This window comes from Anolis carolinensis, chromosome 3 (assembly GCF_035594765.1).
Source record: "Anolis carolinensis isolate JA03-04 chromosome 3, rAnoCar3.1.pri, whole genome shotgun sequence".
NCBI lineage: Eukaryota > Metazoa > Chordata > Lepidosauria > Squamata > Dactyloidae > Anolis > Anolis carolinensis.
In genome coordinates this window covers 221,857,511-221,882,401 of record NC_085843.1, presented here as the reverse complement: position 1 = coordinate 221,882,401, position 24,891 = coordinate 221,857,511, and the positions used below count along the sequence as shown (strand labels likewise).

Here is a 24,891-nt window from a genome sequence, read left to right as displayed (position 1 = left end):
GGCATCTATTTTCATTTTGAAATTTACCAGTAGCTGCTGCATTTCCCACCCTTGGCTTATACTCAAGTCAATAAGTTTCCCCAGTTTTTTGTGGTAAAATTAGGTGCCTTGGCTTATATTAGGGTCAGCTTATACTCGAGTATATACGGTAACTGCTTGAAGTTCTAGATAGTAGCTTACTGTGGCGCACATACATAATGCATTGACCAGTTCTGCTTATTCTGCTCTTACTATAAACCACAGTACACAGAGAGAGAAACCTAACTCACCATAAGGGCTAATGTTCGTATCTCCTAAAAGAAGAGAAACAAAAGGAAGAAAAAAGTGTGTGTGAATACCTTGCTGCACCTTACCACTCGAGACAAAGTACAGCAAAGTCAAAAATGTATAAACATAAAACATATACAATAAATTACATAGGAAAACACATAAAAATATAAAAACTGTGCATCAAATACAGATAGAAAATTGACATATAAAAGCAATAGAATGTAAATCAAAATTCATGATTGAAAGCTGATTGTGTAGACCTGCTGGAAGAGATGGGCCTTCAATCGAGTTTTAAATTCTGACAGCTCATTCAGCTGTTGGAGCTCTTCTGGCAGGCTGTTCCACAGTCTTGGGGTGGCCAATGAAAAGGTCCTTTCAGTGACCATCACCAATTGGGTTCTGGCAGGTTGGTGTAAGCATCCCCTAAAGTAGTGGTTCTCAACCTGGGGTCCCCAGATATTTTTGGCCTTCAACTCCCAGAAATCCTAATAGCTGGTAAACTGGCTGGGATTTCTGGGAGTTGTAGTCCAAAAACATCTGGGGACCTCAGGTTGAGAACCACTGCCCTAGAAGACCTACCCTGTTTCCCCGAAAATAAGACATCCCCAAAAAAATAAGACCTAGCAGAGGTTTTGCTGAATTGCTAAATATAAGGCCTCCCCCAAAAGTAAGACCTAGCAAAGTTCTTGTTTGGAAGCATGCCCGGCGCCTGCCAAACAAAACACCAGAACTTGCAGGATCGGTAAATGCACATACCAGTTGTACATGGAAATAATGCTAATAACATATTAATGTTATATTATTTATATTTATACAGTCGTAACAAGAAATTATTGTCAGGAGTCATAGTTTGTCTGGTTTGGTTATGTTGATTTGTGATGACAACTACTATACAGTATATAATAAATGTTCATTTTTTTATTCAACAATAAATGTGAATTCTTCTTCATAGAAAAAATAAGACATCCCCTAAAAATAAGACCTATCACATCTTTGAAAGCAAAAAATAATATAAGACACTGTCTTATTTTCGGGGAAACACAGTATGTGTCAGATTGTGCAGGAGAAGGCAGTCCTGCAGATAACCTATATATAGGTAACTTGTATTTTTATACATTGATAGTTTCCTGCCAAAGAAGTATTTCTTTCCTTTCTTTGCAATAAATCATCAGTGTGAAATATGAGGTTTTATTCTCCTGCTTGAACTCTCTATATAGACTCTGTAGGGTTTCTTTGGAGAACACAGTCCTACGTGGTCTTTGCAATAACCTATATATTGAGAGCCAGCATGATACAAGTACAGTGGTTTAAGGTGATCCTTAAGAACAGGGTTCAAATTCCAGAAAACCACTGGATGGCCTTGGGCAAGACACCTTCTCTCAGCCTCAGAGGAGGGCAAAGCCACCCCTTCCTTGCCAACAAAACTTGCCAAGACAACCCCCGTGTTAGCTTCACCTTAGGGTTGCCACAATTCAGAAATGACTCGAAGGCACATAACAATATGTTAAGAAATCTATCGTCTAATCACTATTATAGGGGAAGAAGTAGAGGTCCAGACAGGTTTTAGAGCAATGCTACTATAGTACGGGGCAGAGAAACTGGTGGATACCTGTGTAGTCTCTGAACCATCTACCAAGCCTTTCCTAAGCCTCTGCTGAAATAGGGGAGGAAAATCACCCCAAGATGCTGTCTGCCATTCTCTAAGGATTCTCTAAGGATTCCATACATGGCACAAATCAGCACCACAAAACTACAGAAAGTTCTCAAAAAGATACAAAACACCAACAAAGCACAAGGAAGAAAACAGTCAAACCAAATGAAGAAGTGAATATAAGTACGATAATACAGTATCATGAAAATAATTATACACAAAACAAGATAATTTAAACCTAAACAACCAAAGTCAGTAAGCCAAAAATCTCCATGTATCCTGCAAAAATTGTGCACAAAATTGGCTGAAAACCTGAACCAGAAAACCCAAACTTCTGATTTGGTTTGGGCTAAATGGTGTGAAGGCCGATTTTAGGGCGAGTCCTGCAGAGGAAATATAGAGAGGGGATCTTCCTCTCATTCATGCTCACTACCTAGCCATGTTCCAGCATTGTGAAACCCTAAACTCTTTCTCCCCAGCTAAATCTGTAAATCTCTATCATATGGGCTTTCTTTTTTTTTCTTTTTCTTATTTTGTATACATACCAGGCACCCATTCACTACAGCCCTGTAAACTGATCTGATTCAAGGTTTACACTGCTTGAACATGGCCTCCGATAGCCAAATTGTAAACTAGTACCTGTATACATGGTCCCTATCAATGATCACTCATCGGGGTTTTAACCAGCATTTAATTAATTTGGTGGGGAGAGAGAAGAGGACAGAATCTTGCCCTTCCCATTTGGCTCAAGCCAAACTGCTGCATCCTCTCTTAGCTTAGCTTCTTCATTAATACCATTTGCCATCTTGACCACACTGATGCTGCTTGGCCACACATATCCTAGTTTTCCTCTGTGAAATGTTGGAGGGTATGCAATTTGCATACCAAGACAAATGCCTCTCAATAATAACCTAATAATAAGTCATTCCAAATTACAAAATTGTCTTTATTAAACAAGTGTTTTGATTCCTTTTGCATTGGAAGTAAAATCTTCATTGGGGGGAATCAATTAAGAATGCCAAATTCTTATTAAAAATCTAAGTACTGCAAGCTGTTCTTTTCACTTATTCCTACTGGCTAATAGGCCTATAACCATCTGTTGCAGCTAGGTGACTCCTATAAACATCTGTGGCAGTAATGCAAGAGCGGGAGAGGATCCTATTGCTAATGTTTCTATTAACACTTTCAAAAAGTGATCTGCTGGCAGTAGTTTTTACAAAAACACTAAAAAACCTAAACGGCCTTGTCACTGTATGTCATTTTCTTACCTGCAAAGCTTCATTGATATTGCCATTGTAATCCACCATTTCATTTTTGCCTGGCTCACCCTTGGGTCCCTGGAAAAGATCAAACAGATATATAGAAATAAACTGGATTGCTCTGGAACAATCTTAATTTCGATCATCTAAATCAGGGGTCCCCAAACTAAGGCCCGGGGGCCGGATGCGGCCCTCCGAGGTCATTGACCTGGCCCCCGCCCTCAGTTTTATAATATAATATATGGTATATACATATAATATTGATAGTAATATTATAATGTAATACAATATAACACTAATAATAATACCATATAATCATATTAATTATATATTCTATATTACATATAATATTACTAATAATATTACAGTATAGTGGTATAGTTCAATAAAGTAATATATAGCTAATATTGTGCTATGCTAATAATATAATATATTGTATGTACATATAATATTGATAGTAATATTATAATGTAATACAATATAACACTAATAATAATACCATATAATAATATTAATTATATATTCTATATTACATATAATACTAATAATATTACAGTATAGTGGTATAGTTCAATAAAGTAATATATAGCTAATATTGTGCTATGCTAATAATATAATATATTGTATGTACATATAATATTGATAATAATATTATAATGTAATACAATATAACACTAATAATAATACCATATAATAATATTAATTATATATTCTATATTACATATAATATTACTAATAATATTACAGTATAGTGGTATAGTTCAATAAAGTAATATATAGCTAATATTGTGCTATGCTAATAATTTAATATATTGTATGTACATTTAATATTGATAGTAATATTATAATGTAATACAATATAACACTAATAATAATACCATATAATAATATTAATTATATATTCTATATTACATATAATATTACTAATAATATTACAGTATAGTGGTATAGTTCAATAAAGTAATATATAGCTAATATTGTGCTATGCTAATAATATAATATATTGTATGTACATATAATATTGATAATAATATTATAATGTAATACAATATAACACTAATAATAATACCATATAATAATATTAATTATATATTCTATATTACATATAATATTACTAATAATATTACAGTATAGTGGTATAGTTCAATAAAGTAATATATAGCTAATATTGTGCTATGCTAATAATATAATATATTGTATGTACATATAATATTGATAGTAATATTATAATGTAATACAATATAACACTAATAATAATACCATATAATAATATTAATTATATATTCTATATTACATATAATATTACTAATAATATTACAGTATAGTGGTATAGTTCAATAAAGTAATATATAGCTAATATTGTGCTATGCTAATAATATAATATATTGTATGTACATATAATATTGATAATAATATTATAATGTAATACAATATAACACTAATAATAATACCATATAATAATATTAATTACATGTTATATATTACATATAATATTACAGTATAGTGGTATAGTTCAATAAAGTAATATATAGCTAATATTGTGCTATGCTAATAATATAATATATTGTATGTACATATAATATTGATAATAATATTATAATGTAATACAATATAACACTAATAATAATTCCATATAATAATATTAATTATATATTCTATATTACATATAATATTACTAATAATATTACAGTATAGTGGTATAGTTCAATAAAGTAATATATAGCTAATATTGTGCTATGCTAATAATATAATATATTGTATGTACATATAATATTGATAATAATATTATAATGTAATACAATATAACACTAATAATAATACCATATAATAATATTAATTATATATTCTATATTACATATAATATTACTAATAATATTACAGTATAGTGGTATAGTTCAATAAAGTAATATATAGCTAATATTGTGCTATGCTAATAATATAATATATTGTATGTACATATAATATTGATAATAATATTATAATGTAATACAATATAACACTAATAATAATACCATATAATAATATTAATTATATATTCTATATTACATATAATATTACTAATAATATTACAGTATAGTGGTATAGTTCAATAAAGTAATATATAGCTAATATTGTGCTATGCTAATAATATAATATATTGTATGTACATATAATATTGATAGTAATATTATAATGTAATACAATATAACACTAATAATAATACCATATAATAATATTGATTATATATTCTATATTACATATAATATTACTAATAATATTACAGTATAGTGGTATAGTTCAATATAGTAATATATAATGCTAATATTGTGCTATGCTAATAATATAATATATTGTATGTACATATAATATTGATAGTAATATTATAATGTAATACAATATAACACTAATAATAATACCATATAATCATATTAATTATATATTCTATATTACATATAATATTACTAATAATATTACAGTATAGTGGTATAGTTCAATAAAGTAATATATAGCTAATATTGTGCTATGCTAATAATATAATATATTGTATGTACATATAATTTGTAAGCCACTCTGAGTCCCCTTTGGGGTGAGAAGGGTGTGATACAAATGTAGTAAATAAATGCAGTAAATAAATAAATAATAAATAAATACATTTTAGACTTAGGCTCGCCCAAAGTCTGAAATGATTTGAAGGCACACAACAACAACAGCAATAACAACAACCCTAATTAACTTGACTATCTCATTGGCCAGAAGCAGGAGCACACTTTCCATTGAAATCCTGATAAATGTATGTTGGTTAAAATTATTTTTATTTTTAAATATTGTATTGTTCTTTCATTGTTCTTGTTGTTATTGTTGTTGTTGTTGTTGTTTTTGCACTACAAATAAGACATGTGCAGTGTGCATCAGAATTTGTTTGTATTTTTATTTTCAAATGATAATCCGGCCCCTCAACAGTCTGAAGGATTGTGGACCGGCCCTCGGCTTCAAAAGTTTGGGGACCCCTGATCTAAATTATGCAGGCTCTTAAAAAGTGTGTTATTATAATATTCAGTTATTCCAGAATAAGCAATAAGGAAGCACTGTTTACACATACACATCCACAAGGATCGATATCACCAAAAGTAATGTTAATCTATGCTGATGATCGTGACATCACCACTCAAGCAGGGAGCTTTGAAATGGTTGAACAGAAGCTCTCCGAAGCTTTAGGTGCTCTTACTGCCTATTACAGGGAAAACCAGTTTATCCCTAATCCATCTAAAACACAGACTTTTATCTGCTTTTCATTTTAAGAACAGACAAGCATCTTGAGCTCTGGACCATGCTCTGGCTTATAAGAATATCAAGCAAAAAGTGGGTGCTAGAAATAATATCATATGAAAGCTGACTGGCACAACCTGGGAATCACAACTAGATACAGTGAAGACATCTGCGGTTGCGCTTTGCTACTCTGCTGCTGAATACGCATGCCCAGTGTGGAATACATCTCACCACATTAAAACAGTGGATGTGGCTCTTAATGAGACTTGCTGCATTATCACAGGATGTCTATGCCCTACACCACTGGAGAAATTATACTGTTTAGCCAGTATTGCACCACCTGACATCTGTTGGGAAGTAGCAGCCTTTAATGAAAGGACCAAGGCAGTGACATATCTGGCCCATTCCCTGTTCAGCCAGCATGCCAATGCCTTAAATCAAGAAATAGCTTCTTAAGATCCACAGAGATTCTCGCAGGAACATCTCAGCAAGTGAGAGTCCAAAAGTGGCAGGCTAAAACCCGGAATGTCAATCCATGGCTAATACCAGATGAGAAACTCCTTCCTGGGAACACAGAAGACTGGGTGACTTGGAAGGCGTTGAACAGACTGTGCACTGGCACCACGAGATGCAGAACCAGACTTAGGAAATGAGGCTACAAAATGGAGTTCATGACATGCGAGTGTGGAGAAGAGCAAACCGCCACCAACTTACTACAATGCAACCTGATCCCTGCCACATGCACTATGGAGAGCCTTCTCACAGTGACACCACAGGCTCTCCAAGTGGCCAGCTTCTAGTCATAAGAAATCTAGTATATATTGTCCAAATATTGTCCAAATCTTCTCATTATATCACACCATGTCTAGGAACAATACACTTCCAAATATATTTTGCCCCAACTTTCATGAGCCAAAGCCAATAGAGCCATCGACATGGACTTATCTGAACTGCAGTCTCACATTTCCTAGTCCTACTCTCCCTTATATAGACCATGGCTTTAGAATAAAACATTACTCACCCTTGGACCAAAAGGTCCCTGCTCCCCAGGTATTCCAGGTTCTCCCTGTAATATGGAAATTATGGAATTAGTAAAATAATAGTCCACATGACCTGTTGACCAAGGATTCACACGGAACACACAGTGAACTTGATAACGAAGGCCAGGTGCCCATGTTACAAAGAGTTTACAGTTTTCATGTGAAAGTTGGATCATTTTAACTTCTAGCACAGGCTGGATAGGTTTCCTGAAACAGGCTTTTCAGTTCAGTACAAACAACAAAAATAAGAGGCTCCTGCCTATATGATTCCATATTAATCACAACAATAAAATAGCCATACATTGTCAGAATAAAACTAAACACTTGTTAAGACTTACACAGATTAATGGAACAGCTGAGTCTATCCTATGAAGAGAATCACACAAGGGCAAATTTACTAATCTTATACTGCCCCCATTAACTGAATGTATGCAAAAAAATAAAACTGGGATCCATTGAGACCTTCACTGTGAGACAGCTGCCAAAAAAAAAAAAAAAAAGAAAGAAAGAAAGAAAGAAAGAAAGAAAGAAAGAAAGAAAAGAAGAAGAAAAAAAGAATCTAGCAAGGGTCAAGGAGCTGGATAAGGGAAGAATTCCAGTCACAAAAACAAAGTTTCTGGAGTATAACAACTATTTTCGAAGTAAGTACCACACAATTAAACAGGAAATAACACTTTCAAATCAAGAACAGATTTTTTTCAATTTTTTTAACATGGTGTAATGTAGGCATTTCTAATACTTCTTACCTAAAGTGGTCTATTGTGTGCATTATCAAATATATGCACTCTTAACTGTGAATACTCTTAAAAAAGTATACATTGCATACATTTTTCTTCACAAAATCACACAAAGAATGTAAGAATTTCTCAAGGTATATTTTCTCCTTTGGTCAGTTTTGTGAAATAAGAAATATTTTTTAAATATTCCTTTTCATCTCTAATGAAGATGTACAGTATCTAGTAAGATGTGGATTGAAATGCTAACTTGTTTGATTTTTATTGTGAATTTTATCTATGCAAAAAAAAGTAAGGATATAAATCCTTGGTTATTTCGTCCTCACAATAAAGAATGAAATAATTTAGATTGAGATCCCACAAGGGGTGCCCCTCTCATGAAATTTAAAGCAGCTTTTATGTAGGCCAGTCATATGTCTTCACAGCCAGTTGTATATTAGCTGACAAGCAATAAGGGTGTATTTTATTTTGCTGGAAGAAGGCAAGATCTTCATGATTTCAAAAAAACAATTTCTACATAGATACAGAGCCACATTAGTTCCACTGTTCGTTTTTCTTTTCAGTTGGGAGGTCCCCAACTGTTGGGTGTCTCGTTTTTTAAATAGGGAAGAAATAATTGAGAATATTATTTCTGGGGCAGAAAGGTGTACTCACCTTTGGTCCAGGAGGTCCAGGTAGTCCTGGTGGTCCAGGTTCTCCTTTACCTCCTCCAAGTGCATTGCTAGAATCTCCTTTTTCTCCCTAAATGTACAAAAATATTACACCTTTTTTGTTTTTCTTGAAATCATAGATACTCTGGGTGCCAGTCTTAATGTAGCCAAACCATCAGCAGACAGGTGGAAGATGAAGGTATGAGCAGGCCTAAGAGAACCTCTTGCAAAAGTACAAAATTCTTGTACAATAAGTGTGTGTTTGTTTGTGTAAGGATGAATATGTTCAATGAGCACAAGTGGATTGCTGACTGACTATTGAAAGGTGATGGACCAAAATGAATGTAATGGAGAAACTGGGTGTCTATGTGTGGATTACTGGAATACAAACAACATCACTTTGCACTTCATGCTTTTGTAATATTTATCTTGCTTCTTTAGAAATCTAAAGAGACATATCAACCTATTCCAGAAAAACTAAAAACAAGGGTTTGATACCTAGGAGATTTTGAAGCTGTTTGTCTTTAAGATGCCACATGTCCTTACAAATGGAACACATGTACATTTTCCTTCCTGTTGTGATGGCAAATAATGCTTGTGCCAAAGGCCACTATCTTGGATGGGGTTGCACTCCCCCTAAACAACTGTGTTCGCAGCTTGGGAGTGCTCCTGGATCTGTCTCTCCAAATGTCAGCCCAGGTAGATTCGGCAGTCAGGAGTGCTTACTATCAACTTTGGCTGATACACCAGCTGTGCCCCTTCCTAGATTTGGAGAACTTTAAGATGTTGGTGCAAGTGCTGTTAACCTCAAGATTGGACTTCTACCAGTACCAAGTTTGGAAACTCCAATAGGTTCGAAATATTGCAGCCAGATTGGTTACAGGAATACCCAGGAGTGAGCATATAACCCCTATCCTAAAGTCACTCCACTGGCTGCCAATTAATTTCTGGGCAACGTATAAGGTGTTGTTTTTGAATGTTAAAGCCCTCCATGGTTTGGGTCCATTTTACCTACAGAGCCGCCTTCTCCCGTACAATCCGCCCTGAACACTGAGGTCCTCTGGGGGCGTCTACTCCAGCCTGCCAGAATCCGACTGGCAGCCACCACCCAGAGGACCTTTTCATCGGCTGCCCCACGACTGTGGAATGACCTGCTGGTAGAGTTCCTACAACTGGATCAGTTGTCAGAATTTAAGATACAAGTGAAGACCTATCTCTTCCAGCAGGCCTAACCAGACAGTTTTAAAGGTGAATTTAAAACATCAATTTTATGTCTAATTTTTGGTTGGATATTTTAATATGTATTTTATAGAGATATGATTTAATATGTGCATTTAATATTTAATATGTGCATTCCACAGAGTGTTTTAAAATGATTATGTGTTTTAGCAAAGTTGTAGCCATGAGGAGAGGTGGTTAAGAAATAAAATTATTTTTATTAGTGTTATTATTATCTATTATCATTATCATTATCTTTATTAATACCCTGCTTTATCTCTCTCAAAACGGACCCAAAGTGGCTTAACATAAAAGCATCCGTACACAGTTTTAAATATACAAATATACAAACATTAAAACCGCTCTCTCATTTCCACCAACCTTGCTTGAGATGGAGATAGGACCAAGAGAAGGGCATGTCTTGAAAATCTCAGGGCCCAGGCAGGTTTGTACAAGGGGATGTGGTCAGACAAATAGCCTGGACCTGAACCATCTAGGGCTTTAAAGGTCATAACCAGCACTTTGAATTGTGCCCAATAACAGACTGGCAGCCAGTGAAGCTGCTGCAACAGTGGGGTTGTCTACTCCCTGTAGCCAGCCCCAATGAACAACCTGATTGCAGCTCTTTGGTCCAACTGAAATGTCTGAGCACTCTTCATAGGCAGCCCCACATAGAGCATGTTAAATAATCCAGACGGGATGTAACTAAGGCGTGGACCACCGTGGCTAGATCTGGCTTCTTAAGGAACAGGTGCAGTTGAAGCACAATTTTTACTTGTGCAACGGCCCTCTTGGCCACCGCCAACACCTGGGCCTCCAGGTTCAATGCTGAATCCAGGATGACCCCCAAACTGCGGAGCTGTGTCTTCAGGGTGAGTGTAACCCCATCCAGCACAGGCTGGATCCCTATTCCCTGACCCGACTTCTGATTGGCCTCTGTCTTGTCTGGATTAAGTTTCAATTTGTTTGGCCTCATCCAGTCTAATGCACATCAAGCATTAGGTTCACCAAATACAGGGCCAATTTTGTGATGTGAAAATTTAGTAAACATCAAAGAGGGATTTGAGTGCCTAATTGAATTTATTTCAGATTTTTGCAAACCATTTCGTAATCACTCTCCAGTCACTTGCCTGCCATGATTACTGACATCCATAGGTCAGAAAACCCTATTCTGCAATTAGATCTTTGTGCAAAATGATATTAAAAGCAAAACATGATGGTGCAATTTCACTTATTATTTGGTTCATAGACCCAAAGTACTGATTCACAGCTAGCTCTGTGATTTACAACAATTGGGTCATTAGGCAAGTTCCTAAACAGATTCTTATGCATTTATCCTAAAAATGACCTTATGGCAGAGGTAGAGAACCACTGAGTCTACAGTACATCAGCTCCACTTGGGATTGGGAATATGAAGGGATGATGGAACTCGAATTCCAAAACATTTGGAGGGCAAAACCTTTGCTTTTGTAAGTGCACAGTTTGATTTCCAGTGTGAGTAGATGGCTGTACATTCACTTCTGTGTGAATACAGAGAGGAAATGTGCTATCTATAACTGCTCCCACCTCCCTTCTTTAGGTAACAAAACAAACCTTTTGTCCAATGGCTCCAGGAGGGCCCAGATCCCCAGATTTTCCTTTCTCACCCTGTTGGTGAAATATAAATATGGTCAGACACTAGTTGCAATTATTTCTTCTCCTTGCAGTAGGACTGGTTCCATGGCAGTGAAGCTGTCTATAGGTACAATATAACAAGCCTATCTACAGCTCCCACTTCCTGGCTGATGTTTCTTTCCTCCTGAAGGAAGTTAAAATTTATTAACATACGCCTGTTCCCAGGGACCTAAACAATGAGTAGTTGCCTCAGTTAGCTGATTGTGAGTAAAAAGAAACCACAGGAAACAATGTATTGTTAACAAGGCTAAATACATGTTAGATTGTTGTTTCTGCTACTAAAATAACTTAATAAAGTTTAAGTATGTACTTTGAGATGGGGAGGGAGCTTTGGTTGTTCAACCTCATTCCCAATATTTTGTGGTGGTATTTCTGACTCTATAAAACCATATAGACATACAAACACCTCTTAGAAAATAATTGACTCCTAGAGCTGGGAGCAGTCTTATGTTCCATCAAATCCAACCTCAAGCTCAGTGTGGGATCTGGTTTCAGTTCCTGTTAAAGTCTAAATAAGCCATTCTGTGGAGTATCCTTACATATGTATGGATGCTTTGTGTATCAGAAAAGATAATTCTATAGTACAAGATATGAAGGCTGTTGGGCAAAAGTTTTGCATTGTGTCTCTAGTTTACACAGATGCTTTACGTTACATGAAAATGAATACTCATTTAAAACAGAAAATATTATGAGCCACCTTCAGCAAAAGGTCCCAGGGCAGCATACGGGTTAAAGAACCACACCATTTTAAAACCAACAATAAAACACAGGAACTGCAGCATTCATTCAAGAAACCATGCTGAACCATAAAACTGCAATTAAGGTGAACTATTCTATGTGCTAAAATACATATATCTTCAAAAAAATCCCTGAAATCAAAAAGTTGCCAAAAGAGGTTCCAGGGATGTCTCCCTTGTAAGGGCATTCTCAATGTGAGGCATCACCATCAATCACCATCCGCTTAACATCAAAGACTATCTGGAGGAGGGCATGAGATTCTCAAGATGCCAACTTTTGTTTTATTTAAATGTATTCCATGTTTCCATGGCACACACAAATACAAAAGATGAAATGTATACAGGCATGCCAAAAATACAAGTGAGCATTGTGTTATCAAAGGATTATTTTCATCCACTATATTATCTGCAGAAGGGAAGTTTAAACTGGCCTTGAAGTGCTAGGTTTTCCAGTTAGAAGTACTGTCAATTATTTGCATGGATTTTGCCATTTTCAACCAACAATTGTAGTTGCATAATTAAAAACAATTATGTATTTACTCAGAAATAGTCCGACATCCTTCTGCATCCCATGCTTTTCCCATCATAGTTATCATTTCAAGGGGTAAAGACAGATGTGAGAAAAACATATCTTTTTGCCAATGTTTTGTACACACTGAACAGTGCTAATTATCAAAAGTACACCGCACACATGTAAATAAATACAGTAGTAAAAGCATTCTTTCCCAAACATGAAATGTAGCTCAAAGCAATCTCATCAGAAATGGGATTGTTGGACAGGGAAATGCAGATCAACAAAGCAAGCCCACGCATTTGATCATGTCCTACCCTCTGCCCCCTTTTCCCTGGCAAACCTGGGGGCCCTGTCTTTCCAGCAACTCCACGTTCTCCCTTTTGCCCCCAGAAAGGAAAGAGAGACAGAGCATCATGTTTGTTACATAGTACTAGTACTTTTTAAGCGAAGTATCACCAAAATCTGAAGCATGGCTCCAGTATGTAAAAGTACTCATGTCCACAACAGTACACACCTACCATATGCACTCATGTATAGGTCAATATCATATATGGCAAGTTTGAGGGACAAAATTATAGATTTTGATGTGATCCATGGAGAGGTCAAGGGTCATTCCATGAGGTGAGGAAAGGATCAATACCACTCAGGTGGTCAGCTGACCCTGGCTCCCGTCACTCTTTTCCCACCCAGGCCTTCGAAAAGGCTAGAAGTGGTACCATGGCAGAAAGCATAGAGGGGATTGGTGCTTCTTTTAAGTTCTCCCAGGACAGTCTGAATTCTTGCTTTTCACCACTCTATTCTGTTTGGATCTACACTGTCCTATATTCCAGGATCTGATTATCTGCTTTGAACTGGATTATATGACTCTATACTGCCAGATAATCTGGGATAACGAGCTAATCTGGGATCATTGCGCCAGCCATTCAAGATGCTGTTTTACGCCAGACCCTCTGCTGGCCAATCAGAAAAGGGAGCGGGCAGAGCAGGTAACTTGAATGGCTGCCAACTGTATCAAATTATCAAATATCATTAGCTATACTTGCATCCTTTCTGTCCAGATTATAATTAAAACCTCTGTTGCCTCTCTTCATCCTGGTGAGTGTATTTTCTAATCTGAAACTTCGGCCTGTTAGCATAATGCTTGCCAGGCAGGCCTCTCCTTACCCCTTGGTCCTAGTCTAAATTTGACCACACATCTAACATACTATGGCTGCCTCCTGCAGAATTTGTCAGAGATATTGAAAATTAACAGTGTATTTTTAATTACAAAATTGATGTACAGGCACTGAAAGAGTTAAAATGGTGCAATGACTCAGCAAAACCAGCAGGTTGTTATAAGCAAGTGTGCCTGTGGAGTTGTTAGTCCCTGTGTGAGAAGAGCCGAGCCTGCACATGAGAGTAGCTCAGGCCTATGTGTGAGAGAAACTCATCTTGTGAGCCAAGAGCCAAGAATGGAGTTGCTATGGTTAGTGTAAGCTGGTAGTGTATGGATTGTTTGTATTGAATTATGAGTAATGTCATAATTTTTAAAATATATTAGAAGGGGGTCTCCCTATCTACCTCTTTGGCACCCATTGGACACTGAAGAAGGGAATATGGAGGACAGAGTGTATAAAGAAAGCCAATGTGTTCTGAACATTCAACAGCTTTACTAACAAGTCATTCACCTACTGATCATAACATAGCTATCTTTAGAAGCCTGAAAAGTAAACAGACAAAGCAGTTTTAGGGCAAGCACATGCTTAAGTGCTAGTACCTTTGCTCCTGGAATCCCGATTTCACCCTGGATTCAGAAAAGCACAAAAAAGGGGAGGAAGGAACACAGACAAGAAAAGAAGAGAAAAGGGTGACTTTTTATTACTAATGTTAGCAAATAGAGGAGTTGGCCATTCTTTACAAAAAGACTTCATGCCACTTTGAATATATATTTAAATGTTTGGAAAAGGGATGAGGAACCTCCAGATAAGGTTGGACTGCAACTCCTATTATCTGGCACATTGCCCAAGCCTGGTTAAAAGAGGCCTAGTAAGTTGCACACACTTGTGTACTATTAGGTAGTTCATGGACATCATGTTCTGTTCAACTGCATCTGGACAAACAACTTTTGATTCCAGAAAATAAAATGGAATCTCCACATTAAAAACAGAAAAAAGCAGTTCATATTAAAGATTGAACTACTTTGTAGCACTTTGTACAATGGTCTGATGCCACACGGTAACTAGTGTGCTCTATATTTGTTTGAATTCAACTCATCACCTCCAGCTAAGAAGACCATTGACTTAAATTTAAGCATCCAATAAAACTACGGCCTATTATCAAAATAATAGTTTTTCTTTTAAGATGTTCATCATCAGCACTTGAATCTATGCAGAACAAAATTATGAGAGTGGGAAACGACTGAATGTCATAGATATTTCCACTGTCCCTCCTTGCCAGCCTTTTAATTATCAAAGTGTTTTCCTTGTTACTATACTTGATTGTGAAGGCAGCTTTAGAAACTTTAAAGCTTTCACTACCAATTTTATTAAAAAGACTATGATCATATGCTAATGGAGTTTATAATGGTGTATACTAGGTACTACTTTTCATTTGTGAAAATGCCCTTGTAGGACATTAAAGAGAAATGAAATGTAGAGAAAACGCTACGGGATTTGTCATGAGATCTAGGTACTTTGCATACCAGGAAAAAAAATAACTTCTCACATATGCAGACTCTTTGGTACATCTGCATAGCTTAGAAAAATGTGACTAAATGGGGAAATTTAGCCCATGGAAAATTATTCTTCATTTTCAATAGTGTTCATTTTTACTGTCTTGCATATACCTTCAAGTTGCATGCTGACTTATAACAACCCTATGCTAAAGTGGAACAAGCACAATAGAACCATCATCATGCAAAATGTAACTACTGCTCAATAGAGGAAAGGTAGAAAAAACCTTTGAAATGCATATACTTAGTGATATGAATTTCCTAGAAAAAGAGGCAGTATCATGTTTGTGATATACCTGCGCAGATATGTGCTTCTTTTTGGATGGGGCATAGAGAGGTATTGTCTAACACTGTATGACCTACCCAAACTCTTCCCTTGCAGCTGTCAATACCTTGAAGGGGCTGCTAGGGGAAGGAAAAGGAGAGTGCACTCCATTTGTGAGCACACACTTGTTTCTTACTTCTTCCCAGCTGAGACCACGTGTCTCTTCACTGGTGGAACTGATGAGCAGAAGACACCCCTTCTGGGGTTTTACAGCTGCTGAAGAAGTGAGGAGGGCATGGAAATGCATGGATGTAGTGTTATGCTACATGAAGCCCCAGTGGCGCAAGGAGCCCCCAGTAGCGCAGGGGACTAAACCACTGAGCTGCTGAACTTGCTGGCCAAAAGGTTGGTGGTTCAAATCTGGGGAGCGGGGTGAGCTCCTGCTGTCAGCCCCTGCTTCTGCCAACCTAGCAGTTCAAAAACATGCAAATGTGAGTAGATCAATAGGTACCGCTCTGGCGGGAATGTAACGGCGCTCCATGCAGTCATGCCAGCCACATGACCTTGGAAGTGTCTATGAACAACGCCAGCTCTTTGGCTTAGAAATGGAGATGAGCACCAACCCCCAGAGTCGGACACAACTAGGGGGAAAATCATTACCATTACCTAGTGTTATGCTTCATTACTTGATGTAAGGATGTTGGCAATTATATCCAAATTAGCCTTAACTAGAATTTTCATTTGGCTGTATATTACAAGTGACTCCATAACTAAATTGGCTAAAGTGCTGCCATTATATATGTATTAGTAACTAATTTAGTATCTGATTATAAGAGCAAGTCCTAGGGAAAGAAGTGAGGAAGATGGAAAGATGTAGTGTTAGGAATGGAAGACACATATTTACAGAATTTTAATGCAATCAATAAGCAACAAAGACACTACTTGGAGAAAGAAATCAGATCACAAGATGGGCACACAAACTAATTCAAACAAAGAGAGGTGTGAAGCAGATGTGAATGGAAGAAGAGGGAGAAAGTTCATACCTCTCAACTTTCTGAAACAGAAATCAGGGACAAAGCTAAAAAACACAAGGACAGAAGATGGAGATAAGGGATTTTGTGTAATAATAAGTGAAAGAAACATTCAGAAATGCATCAGATGTGAGTACTGTTTAGTAGCCATGACTAAAGACATGATGCAGATAAATATATATTGGAGGGTAAGTTTCATTGAAGAGATGGCATGTCAGTCCTTTTAAGTATTTTTTTTTAAAAAGGTTTGGTCTTAAAATATGCACTTTTGTGCCAAATCTGCACCAATATGACCTTAAGCAATAAGCATAGTCATGGATTTAAATCTAAGCACATGTTACAATCTAATTTTGCTTTCTTTCTGAGTATTTAACCATCAAGTGTGGATGGCTCTACTGGTCACATAGTAATTACTTTTACTTTCTTATGAGTATAAATTTTGCTTTCTCCCCATCTTAAAAAAATCAATAAATTTAGGATCAGGCATGCCATTTTTTCAGTAAAAATATTTCTTCCTTGTTTTTCTCTTTGATAATTTGTGCTTTGTGTTTTGAAAGAAAGAATTACACCTGAGAATATGAAAGAGAATGTTAAAAGACACTAAACTAGTGCAATCTGTAAAACTCAGAGGGACAGTTGAGAGGTATGGGTAAGGGTAGCTGGATAGGTAGAACTTCATTCCTTGCAGAATACCTGAACTCCTTGCTTTCCTGGTAGACCTGGCATGCCCCTCTCCCCCTAGAAGAGGAAAACAAAATCAAGAAAGTGAAGAAGAAAGAATGGGGGCAAAAGACAGTAGATCCCCTATACAAACTGGGTTGATGACAACGAAATCAAGGGAAACTTATGTTTCATAAGATTTCAGATTAGTATCCCAGATTAGATCTGAAGAAACCGGCACTGGATCCCACCCAATTTAACAACTATAGGCCAGCGTCAAACCTCCCCTTTCTGGGCAAGGTTCTGAAGAAGGTGGTGGCTTCACAACTCCAGAGATTATTGGAAGACACCGATTTTCTGGATCCATCTCAATCTGGTTTCAGGCCTGACTACGGGACAGAGACGACATTAGTCACCTTGGTGGATGATCTACGAAGAGAGCTAGACGGGGAATGTGCCCTGCTAGTTCTCCTGGACATCTCAGCAGCTTTCGATACTATTGACCATGGTATCCTTCTGGGCTGTCTCTCCGGGATGGGCTTGGGAGCACTGTTATACAGCGGCTCCGGTCCTTCCTGGAGGATCGGACCCAGAAGGTGGAGCTGGGGGACTCCTGTTCGACTCCCTGGATGTTGTCCTGTGGGGTCCCTCAGGGTTCAATTATGTCCCGCATGCTATTCAACATTTACATAGAATTGCTGGGAGAGATCATCCAGAGTTTAGGAGTTCGGTGTCAAATTCATGAGGATGACACCCAACGCTATTACTCCTTTCCACCTACTACCAAGGATGCGGTCCTGCCCCTAAACTAGTGCCCGTCATCAGTGAAAGACAGGATGAGGGCTAATAAGTTGAAATTAAATCCAGACAAAACAGAGATACTCCTGGTTAGTCGAAAGGCAGATTAGAGTGTGGGGTTACAGCATGTGCTGGATGTCTCCACTCCCCCGAAGACACAGGTGCTGTCGCACCTCAGGTTAGCTTCACCTTGCTAAATACACCAGGCTGTACACAAGATAAAGTCTTTTGTAGTTTATTACCGTGTTTCCCCGAAAATAAGACAGTGTCTTATATTATTTTTTGCTCCCAAAGATGTGCTAGGTCTTATTTTCAGGGGATGTCTTATTTTTCCATGAAGAAGAATTCACATTTATTGTTGAACAAAAAAATGAACATTTATTATATACTGTATAGTAGTTTTCATCACAAACCAACATAACCAAACCAGACAAACTGTGACTCCTGTCAAGAATTTCTTATTATTACCATTATTTCCATGTACAACTCGTATGTACATTTACCAATCCTACATGCTCTGGTGTTCTGTTTGGCAGGCATGCTTCCAAACAAAAACTTTGCTAGGTCTTACTTTCGGGGGAGGCCTTATATTTAGCAATTAAGCAAAACGTCTGCTAGGTCTTATTTTTTGGGGATGTCTTATTTTCGGGGAAACAGGGTAGGAAATTGGAAAATAATAGTTCTTAAAAAGCAAAAGTAAAGTTCCAAACGATTGTTGCAAAACAAGGCTATAAAAATTAATCCAAGAAAACGTTAGGCATAAAACAAGGTTCCATAAATGCATGACAAAGTCCCAAGAACATGAATACACCAAGGCTGCAAGATAATCCGAGAAAGCAAGAGCTGGCTTCTTGACTCAAACGAGAGTTGCTTTGACAAAGATTTCTCTCTCAGCACACTCTTTTAATACCCTTTGCATAGCATGAATGCATTTCTTTGTCCTCTGACCTCCCTCTTGCTTGCTATTCTAGCACTCCTGTGAATCCTGAATTCCAAATGGCCAGCTAGATCCAAAGATTCTGTTTCATCAAGGCCAGACAGCTCGTTAGCATTAGCGTCTGTCTGCATGCTATCAGACTGGGAGCTGTCCTCCCTTTGTACCTGGCTAGCTTCAGTATCATCTTCAGAATCATCAACACCATTCCCTGTCGTGGGAAAGCCTCCCTGCTCATCTGCCACAGCAGGAACACTCTGAACCTGAATCCCATAATTCCCATCAGAGTAATTTTGAACCTGAATCTCATCATCTTGAACCTGAATCCCATAATCCCCAACAGAGTCACTCTGAGGCTCTAGCTGAGTCACAACAGGTGCACAGTCTGGGGGTGCTTCAGGAGTCCTTGCTGACCCTGGACCACCAGGTGTCAGTGGTGGCTAGGATCCCTTTGCACAATTAAAACTTGTGTGACAGCTGCGCCCATACCTTGAGATGCCAGATCTGACCATGGTAGTCCACGCCTTAGTCACATCCTTTTGGACTACTGCAATGGTTCAGGACCTGCTTATCTCCGTGATCGCCTCCTCCCCAACGAACCTGCATAGGCCCTAAGATCTTCCGGGGAGGCCCTTCTCTCGCTCCCACCAAGCACGACTGGTGGGGACGAGGGAGAGGGTCTTCTTGGTGGTGGTCCCCCAGCTCAGGAACTCTCTCCCTAGGGAGATTAGGTTGGCTCCTTCATTGCCCATCTTCCACTGGGAATTGAAAACGTGGATGTTCCGGTGCACATTTGAGTGAATAAACCAATCAGACATGCAATCTGTTTACAAATATGTACTGCACTTTATCATTGTTCCTCACTCTATGTGTTTTAGCCCTTGAATGAAACTGTTCCCTTGTTCTTTCCCTATTTGCCCTGATTTTACCTATGGATCTTTCAGAGCTCTTGCACTACTCATCCTCTGATGTATGTAGCAATCAATGCTCAGGCTTTTAAAGTAACTGTTAAGTTATGTTGTTTATATCTTTGTTATATTGTTTTAAATTACTGTTTTAATTACTGTTGTATGTAATACTATGTTGTTTTTGGACTAGTCCCTGTGTAAGCCACCCCTAGTCCCTTCGAGGAGATGGAGGAGGGATACAAGAATAAAGTTATTAAAGTTATTATTACGTGGGGCTGCCTTTGAAGATAGTTCAGAAGCTTCAACTGGTTCAGAGATCGGCAGCCAGATTACTAATAGAAGCCCCATACAGGGAGACATCCACTCCCATGTTGCGGCAGCTCCACTGGCTGCCAGTCTGCTTCTGGGGTAAATACAAAGTGCTGGTCATTACCTTTAAAGCCTAAAAGGCTCAGGTCCAGGCTACTTGACCAATTGTATTGTTGTGTATTGGCATCGAACTCTGCCAGTTTTGTAAGCCGCCCTGAGTCCCTTTGGGTGAGAAGGGCGGGTTAGAAATGATGGAAATAATAAATAAATAAATAAATACAAACCAGCCCGAGCACTGCAGTCAGTGGAGAAGGCCCTGCTCTCAGTCCCACTTCCATCTCAAGTATGGCTGGTGGGAACAAGAAAGAGGGCCTGCTCCAAGGTCACCCCCCACCTCTGGAACTCCCACCTCAAAGAAATAAAGCTGTCCCTCTCACTCCTATCCTTAACAAAACCCCTGAAAATCTAATTATGCTCACTATCATATGGAGAGGAGGAGGATTAGATAATGAGAGATCACTAGGGGGCCTCTGGCTGAGAACGATATCGTATTTGGACCTTCCTAGTCCATGCCAGCACAATGATCATCGTTTGACCAGGTAACCAACCCACACTGTTTCGTGAACTCTAGTTGGCTGTTTTAAATTAATGTTGATATTTATTTAGATTTTATGTTATGTAATTTTGTTTGACTACGTGTAGTTTATTGCTGTTAGGTTTAATTTGATGTTAGTTTTAATGTTATTTTCATATGTGGGGTTTCTCTGGGATTTTATGTCAGTATTTGTTTTACATAGGTATTTTTGAAGTAATTTCTTTTAAAAAAAAATAGAAGTAGCATATATGTTTGTTGTTGTTTGTTGGAATCAGCCCTGAGTCCCCTCAGGGAGATAGGGTGGAATACAAATAAAGATTTATTATTATTATTTTATTATGACACAGCAAACAAGATAGATATGCTGGATTTCGTATCACAAAATCACAAGTCGAACACTTCCCAAGTGTCTAGGACTGTGTGATGTATTTTCGGATGATGCGTGCAGATCCCAGTAGGGTGGCCTTTTGCAGTTGGCAGATCGTAATTTTGTCAATGCCTATTGTTTCCAAATGCCGGCTGAAATCTTTTGGCATAGCACGCAATGTGCCATTCACCACCGGGACCACCTGCACTGGTTTCTGCCAGAGTCTTTGAAGTTCAATCTTGAAGTCCTGATAGCGGTTGAGTTTTTCCTGTTGTTTTTCGTCAATGCGACTGTCACCTGGGATGGCAACATCAATGATCCAAACCTTTTTCTTTTCCACAACTGTGATGTCTGGTGTGTTGTGTTCCAGAACTTTGTCAGTCTGGATTCGGAAGTCCCACAGTATCTTTGCATGCTCATTTTCCAATACTTTTGCAGGTTTGTGATCCCACCAGTTCTTTGCTGCTGGGAGGTGGTACTTGAGGCATAAGTTCCAATGAATAATAATAATAATAATAATAATAATAATAATAATAATAATTATTATTATTATTATTATTATTATTATTATTTGTAGTATTAGTAGTATTAGTGGTAATAGTAGCTGAAAATTAGGTCAATTTATGTGCAGTTTTGTTAAAGTACTATAACCTGGGATTCTGGTATCAAAGTCACATTGTTTCTATAGAGACTGTGCTGCTAATAAACTGATCTATATTAACACCTAAATGAAGCTGGACATTTTATTATTTTGCCTGTTACCTACTTCATATGCCTCACTGTAAAATTTGTGTTGTGTGAGTGTGTGTGTGTGTGCATGTGCGCGTGCCTGCAAATGTATGCAGTTTTTTTAAAAATATGACATTTGAATATTGATCATTTCTTGTATTGCAAATTAACTGCAATAAAATGGGCAGTATCTTCTCCTTCTTCACAACATATCACAGAACCAGCAATTTAAATTGGCACTAAGAAACCTATTTAATCTTCTCCGGAGTTCTTATAAACTTTCTCAGACAAGCCATATCTAAAGAAAATTGTCATAAAATTGACATGCTTCCAGCATGTCTGAAATGATACTTCACCTAGAATCACAGAATAATATAGGTGGAAGAGACCACATGGGCCATCTAGTTCAACCCCTTGCCATGTAGGAAAAGCACAATCAAAACACCCCCAAAAGTTGGCCATCCAGCCTCTGTTTAAAAGCTTCCAAGGAAAGAGCTTCCACTACACTCGGAGGCAGAGAGTTCCACTGCTGAACAGCTCCTACAGTCAGGAAGTTCTTCCTAATGTTCAGGTGGAATATCCATTCCTGTAATTGGAAACCATTGCTCCAAGTCCTAGTTTTCCGGGCAGCAGAAAACCTATTTTATGGGTATTTCCAGATTACTTTTGTGAAGAATCAGTGACTCTATCTCATTCATACTAGTACATCAAAGGTGATGAGGTGTTACCTCTCCACAGCTTTCTGTTAGTCTAAATTTAATATTTGGACAAGGACATCCAGTGTATTCCTTGTACTATCCTTTATGTGGGAAAAACATTGTCACTCTCATATTGAGAGACACCCAAACAACTATACTCCAGATGCTACTTTTATATATCCAAAAAAATAGATGGGTTATCTAGAATTTATGCCATATGTTTATTATGACATACATTTCAGGCAACATAGCACGCATGTTTAGGAAAAGGTAACTTTAATTCTGAGGTAAACTACTTAAACCTAGTCTGACATCCAGTCATGCCAAATATTTTTTACCTCCAACACTTGCTTTGTAATGGACCTACCTGAAATTGCATATCCCTTTTGCTCCTTCTTATCCACACTATATTTAACCAGCCTTGTCCTCACTGTCCTCAGTTTCACTTACCCACATTAATACTGGATTTATTGAGCTGACATAATCCAAGTAATTTCATTTACATACAAGTATGACAACATCATTTCCCATTCAGTGTCATACTGTCATCAACAGAATGGAATTCAATGGCAATAGGAATAATGAAGTAATATAAAACTGACTAGGAATCTCAGCAAGAGAGATCAGGTATCTTTCAGCAGTACAGAGCAAAAAGTTTTAAAAATAACTAAATATCTAAAACACATCAAAGTAGATATAAAACTAAGAAAATAGCTTCTGTTCTAATGTGAATCTGACATGTTCCGATCATCCGCCAGGGGGCAGTCCATGACCTCAGTTCAAAACTCAGCCAAGAGGACACTAAGTGGCCACCAGGAGAGTGTCCTGTTGTTATCCCTTCAGCAGACCTGTTTTATGGACCTTTGATTTTCTTAACTGTGAAATGTGCCACCTCCTTCTGATCACTACCAACTGAACACCTTGGATCAAGAAGCATACATATCTGAAGCTTAACAAGCCACTGCTAAGGGTGTAAAAGTCTTGTGAGTCATAACTTTCATCTCTGATAGATAGCATAGTAATTCTATTACTTTTTCATAATTACTCAATTTCCCTCAATGGCCTTAGGATTATTTAGGAAGGGATACATGTTTATTTAGGTAGGAATGGAGCCCTGGTGGTGCTGCAAGTTAAACCGCTGAGCTGCTGAACTTGCGGATTGAAAGTTCACTGGTTCAAATCCGGGGAGCGGGGTGAGCTCCCGGTGTTAGCCCCAGCTTCTGCCATCCTAGCAGTTTGAAAACATGCAAATGTGAGTAGATCAATAGTACTACTCCAGCGGGAAGGTAACGGTGCTCCATGCAGTCATGCACGCCACATGACCTTGGAGGTGTCTACAGACAACGCTGGCTCTTTGGCTTAGAAATGGAGATGAGCAACAACCTCCAGAGTCAGACATGACTGGGCTTAACGTCAGGGGAAAATCTTTACCTTATGTGTTACTTAGGTGGTATCTGCATTGCAGAATTATAGCAGTGTTACAACACATAAATTGCCATGGTGCAATGCTATGGAATTCTTAAGATTTTTAGTTTTGTTCGATATTTATTTCTTCTGTCAGAGAACTCTGGGGTCACAACAAAATACAAATCCCAGGATTCCACAAAATGGAGTTATAGCAGTTAAAATAGTGTTGATGTCTTCTGAGTGATATTCCAGAGTTCTCAGAAGCGAGTATAATTGGTCCTTCGTAATCATGGGTTCTGCATCCATAGATTCCACCATCCATAGCTTGAATGCAAACCTTGATGTTATTATTTATATAAGAAGCTCCATTTTAGTACACTATTGTATACACAAGACTTGACAATCCACAGATTTTGGTATCCGTAAGGGTATTCTGGAATCCAACGTCAATGGATAGCAAGAGTCTGCTGTATATAGGATTATTAAG

General features: G+C 37.7%; 1 protein-coding gene across 1 annotated transcript in view; it reads right to left on the bottom strand.

Moving 5' to 3' along the window:
* col13a1 (collagen type XIII alpha 1 chain) overlaps positions 1-24,891 on the bottom strand; it is a 161,138-nt gene that overhangs the window by 61,605 nt on the left and 74,642 nt on the right. Inside the window, exons 17-24 of the mRNA XM_016992189.2 lie at positions 17,693-17,737; positions 14,750-14,776; positions 13,308-13,370; positions 11,662-11,715; positions 8,855-8,941; positions 7,448-7,492; positions 3,190-3,258; positions 270-293 (exon numbers count right to left, since the gene is read on the bottom strand). Coding sequence (XP_016847678.1) covers positions 270-293; positions 3,190-3,258; positions 7,448-7,492; positions 8,855-8,941; positions 11,662-11,715; positions 13,308-13,370; positions 14,750-14,776; positions 17,693-17,737 — 414 coding nt within the window. The remainder of the gene's footprint in view (positions 1-269; positions 294-3,189; positions 3,259-7,447; positions 7,493-8,854; positions 8,942-11,661; positions 11,716-13,307; positions 13,371-14,749; positions 14,777-17,692; positions 17,738-24,891) is intronic.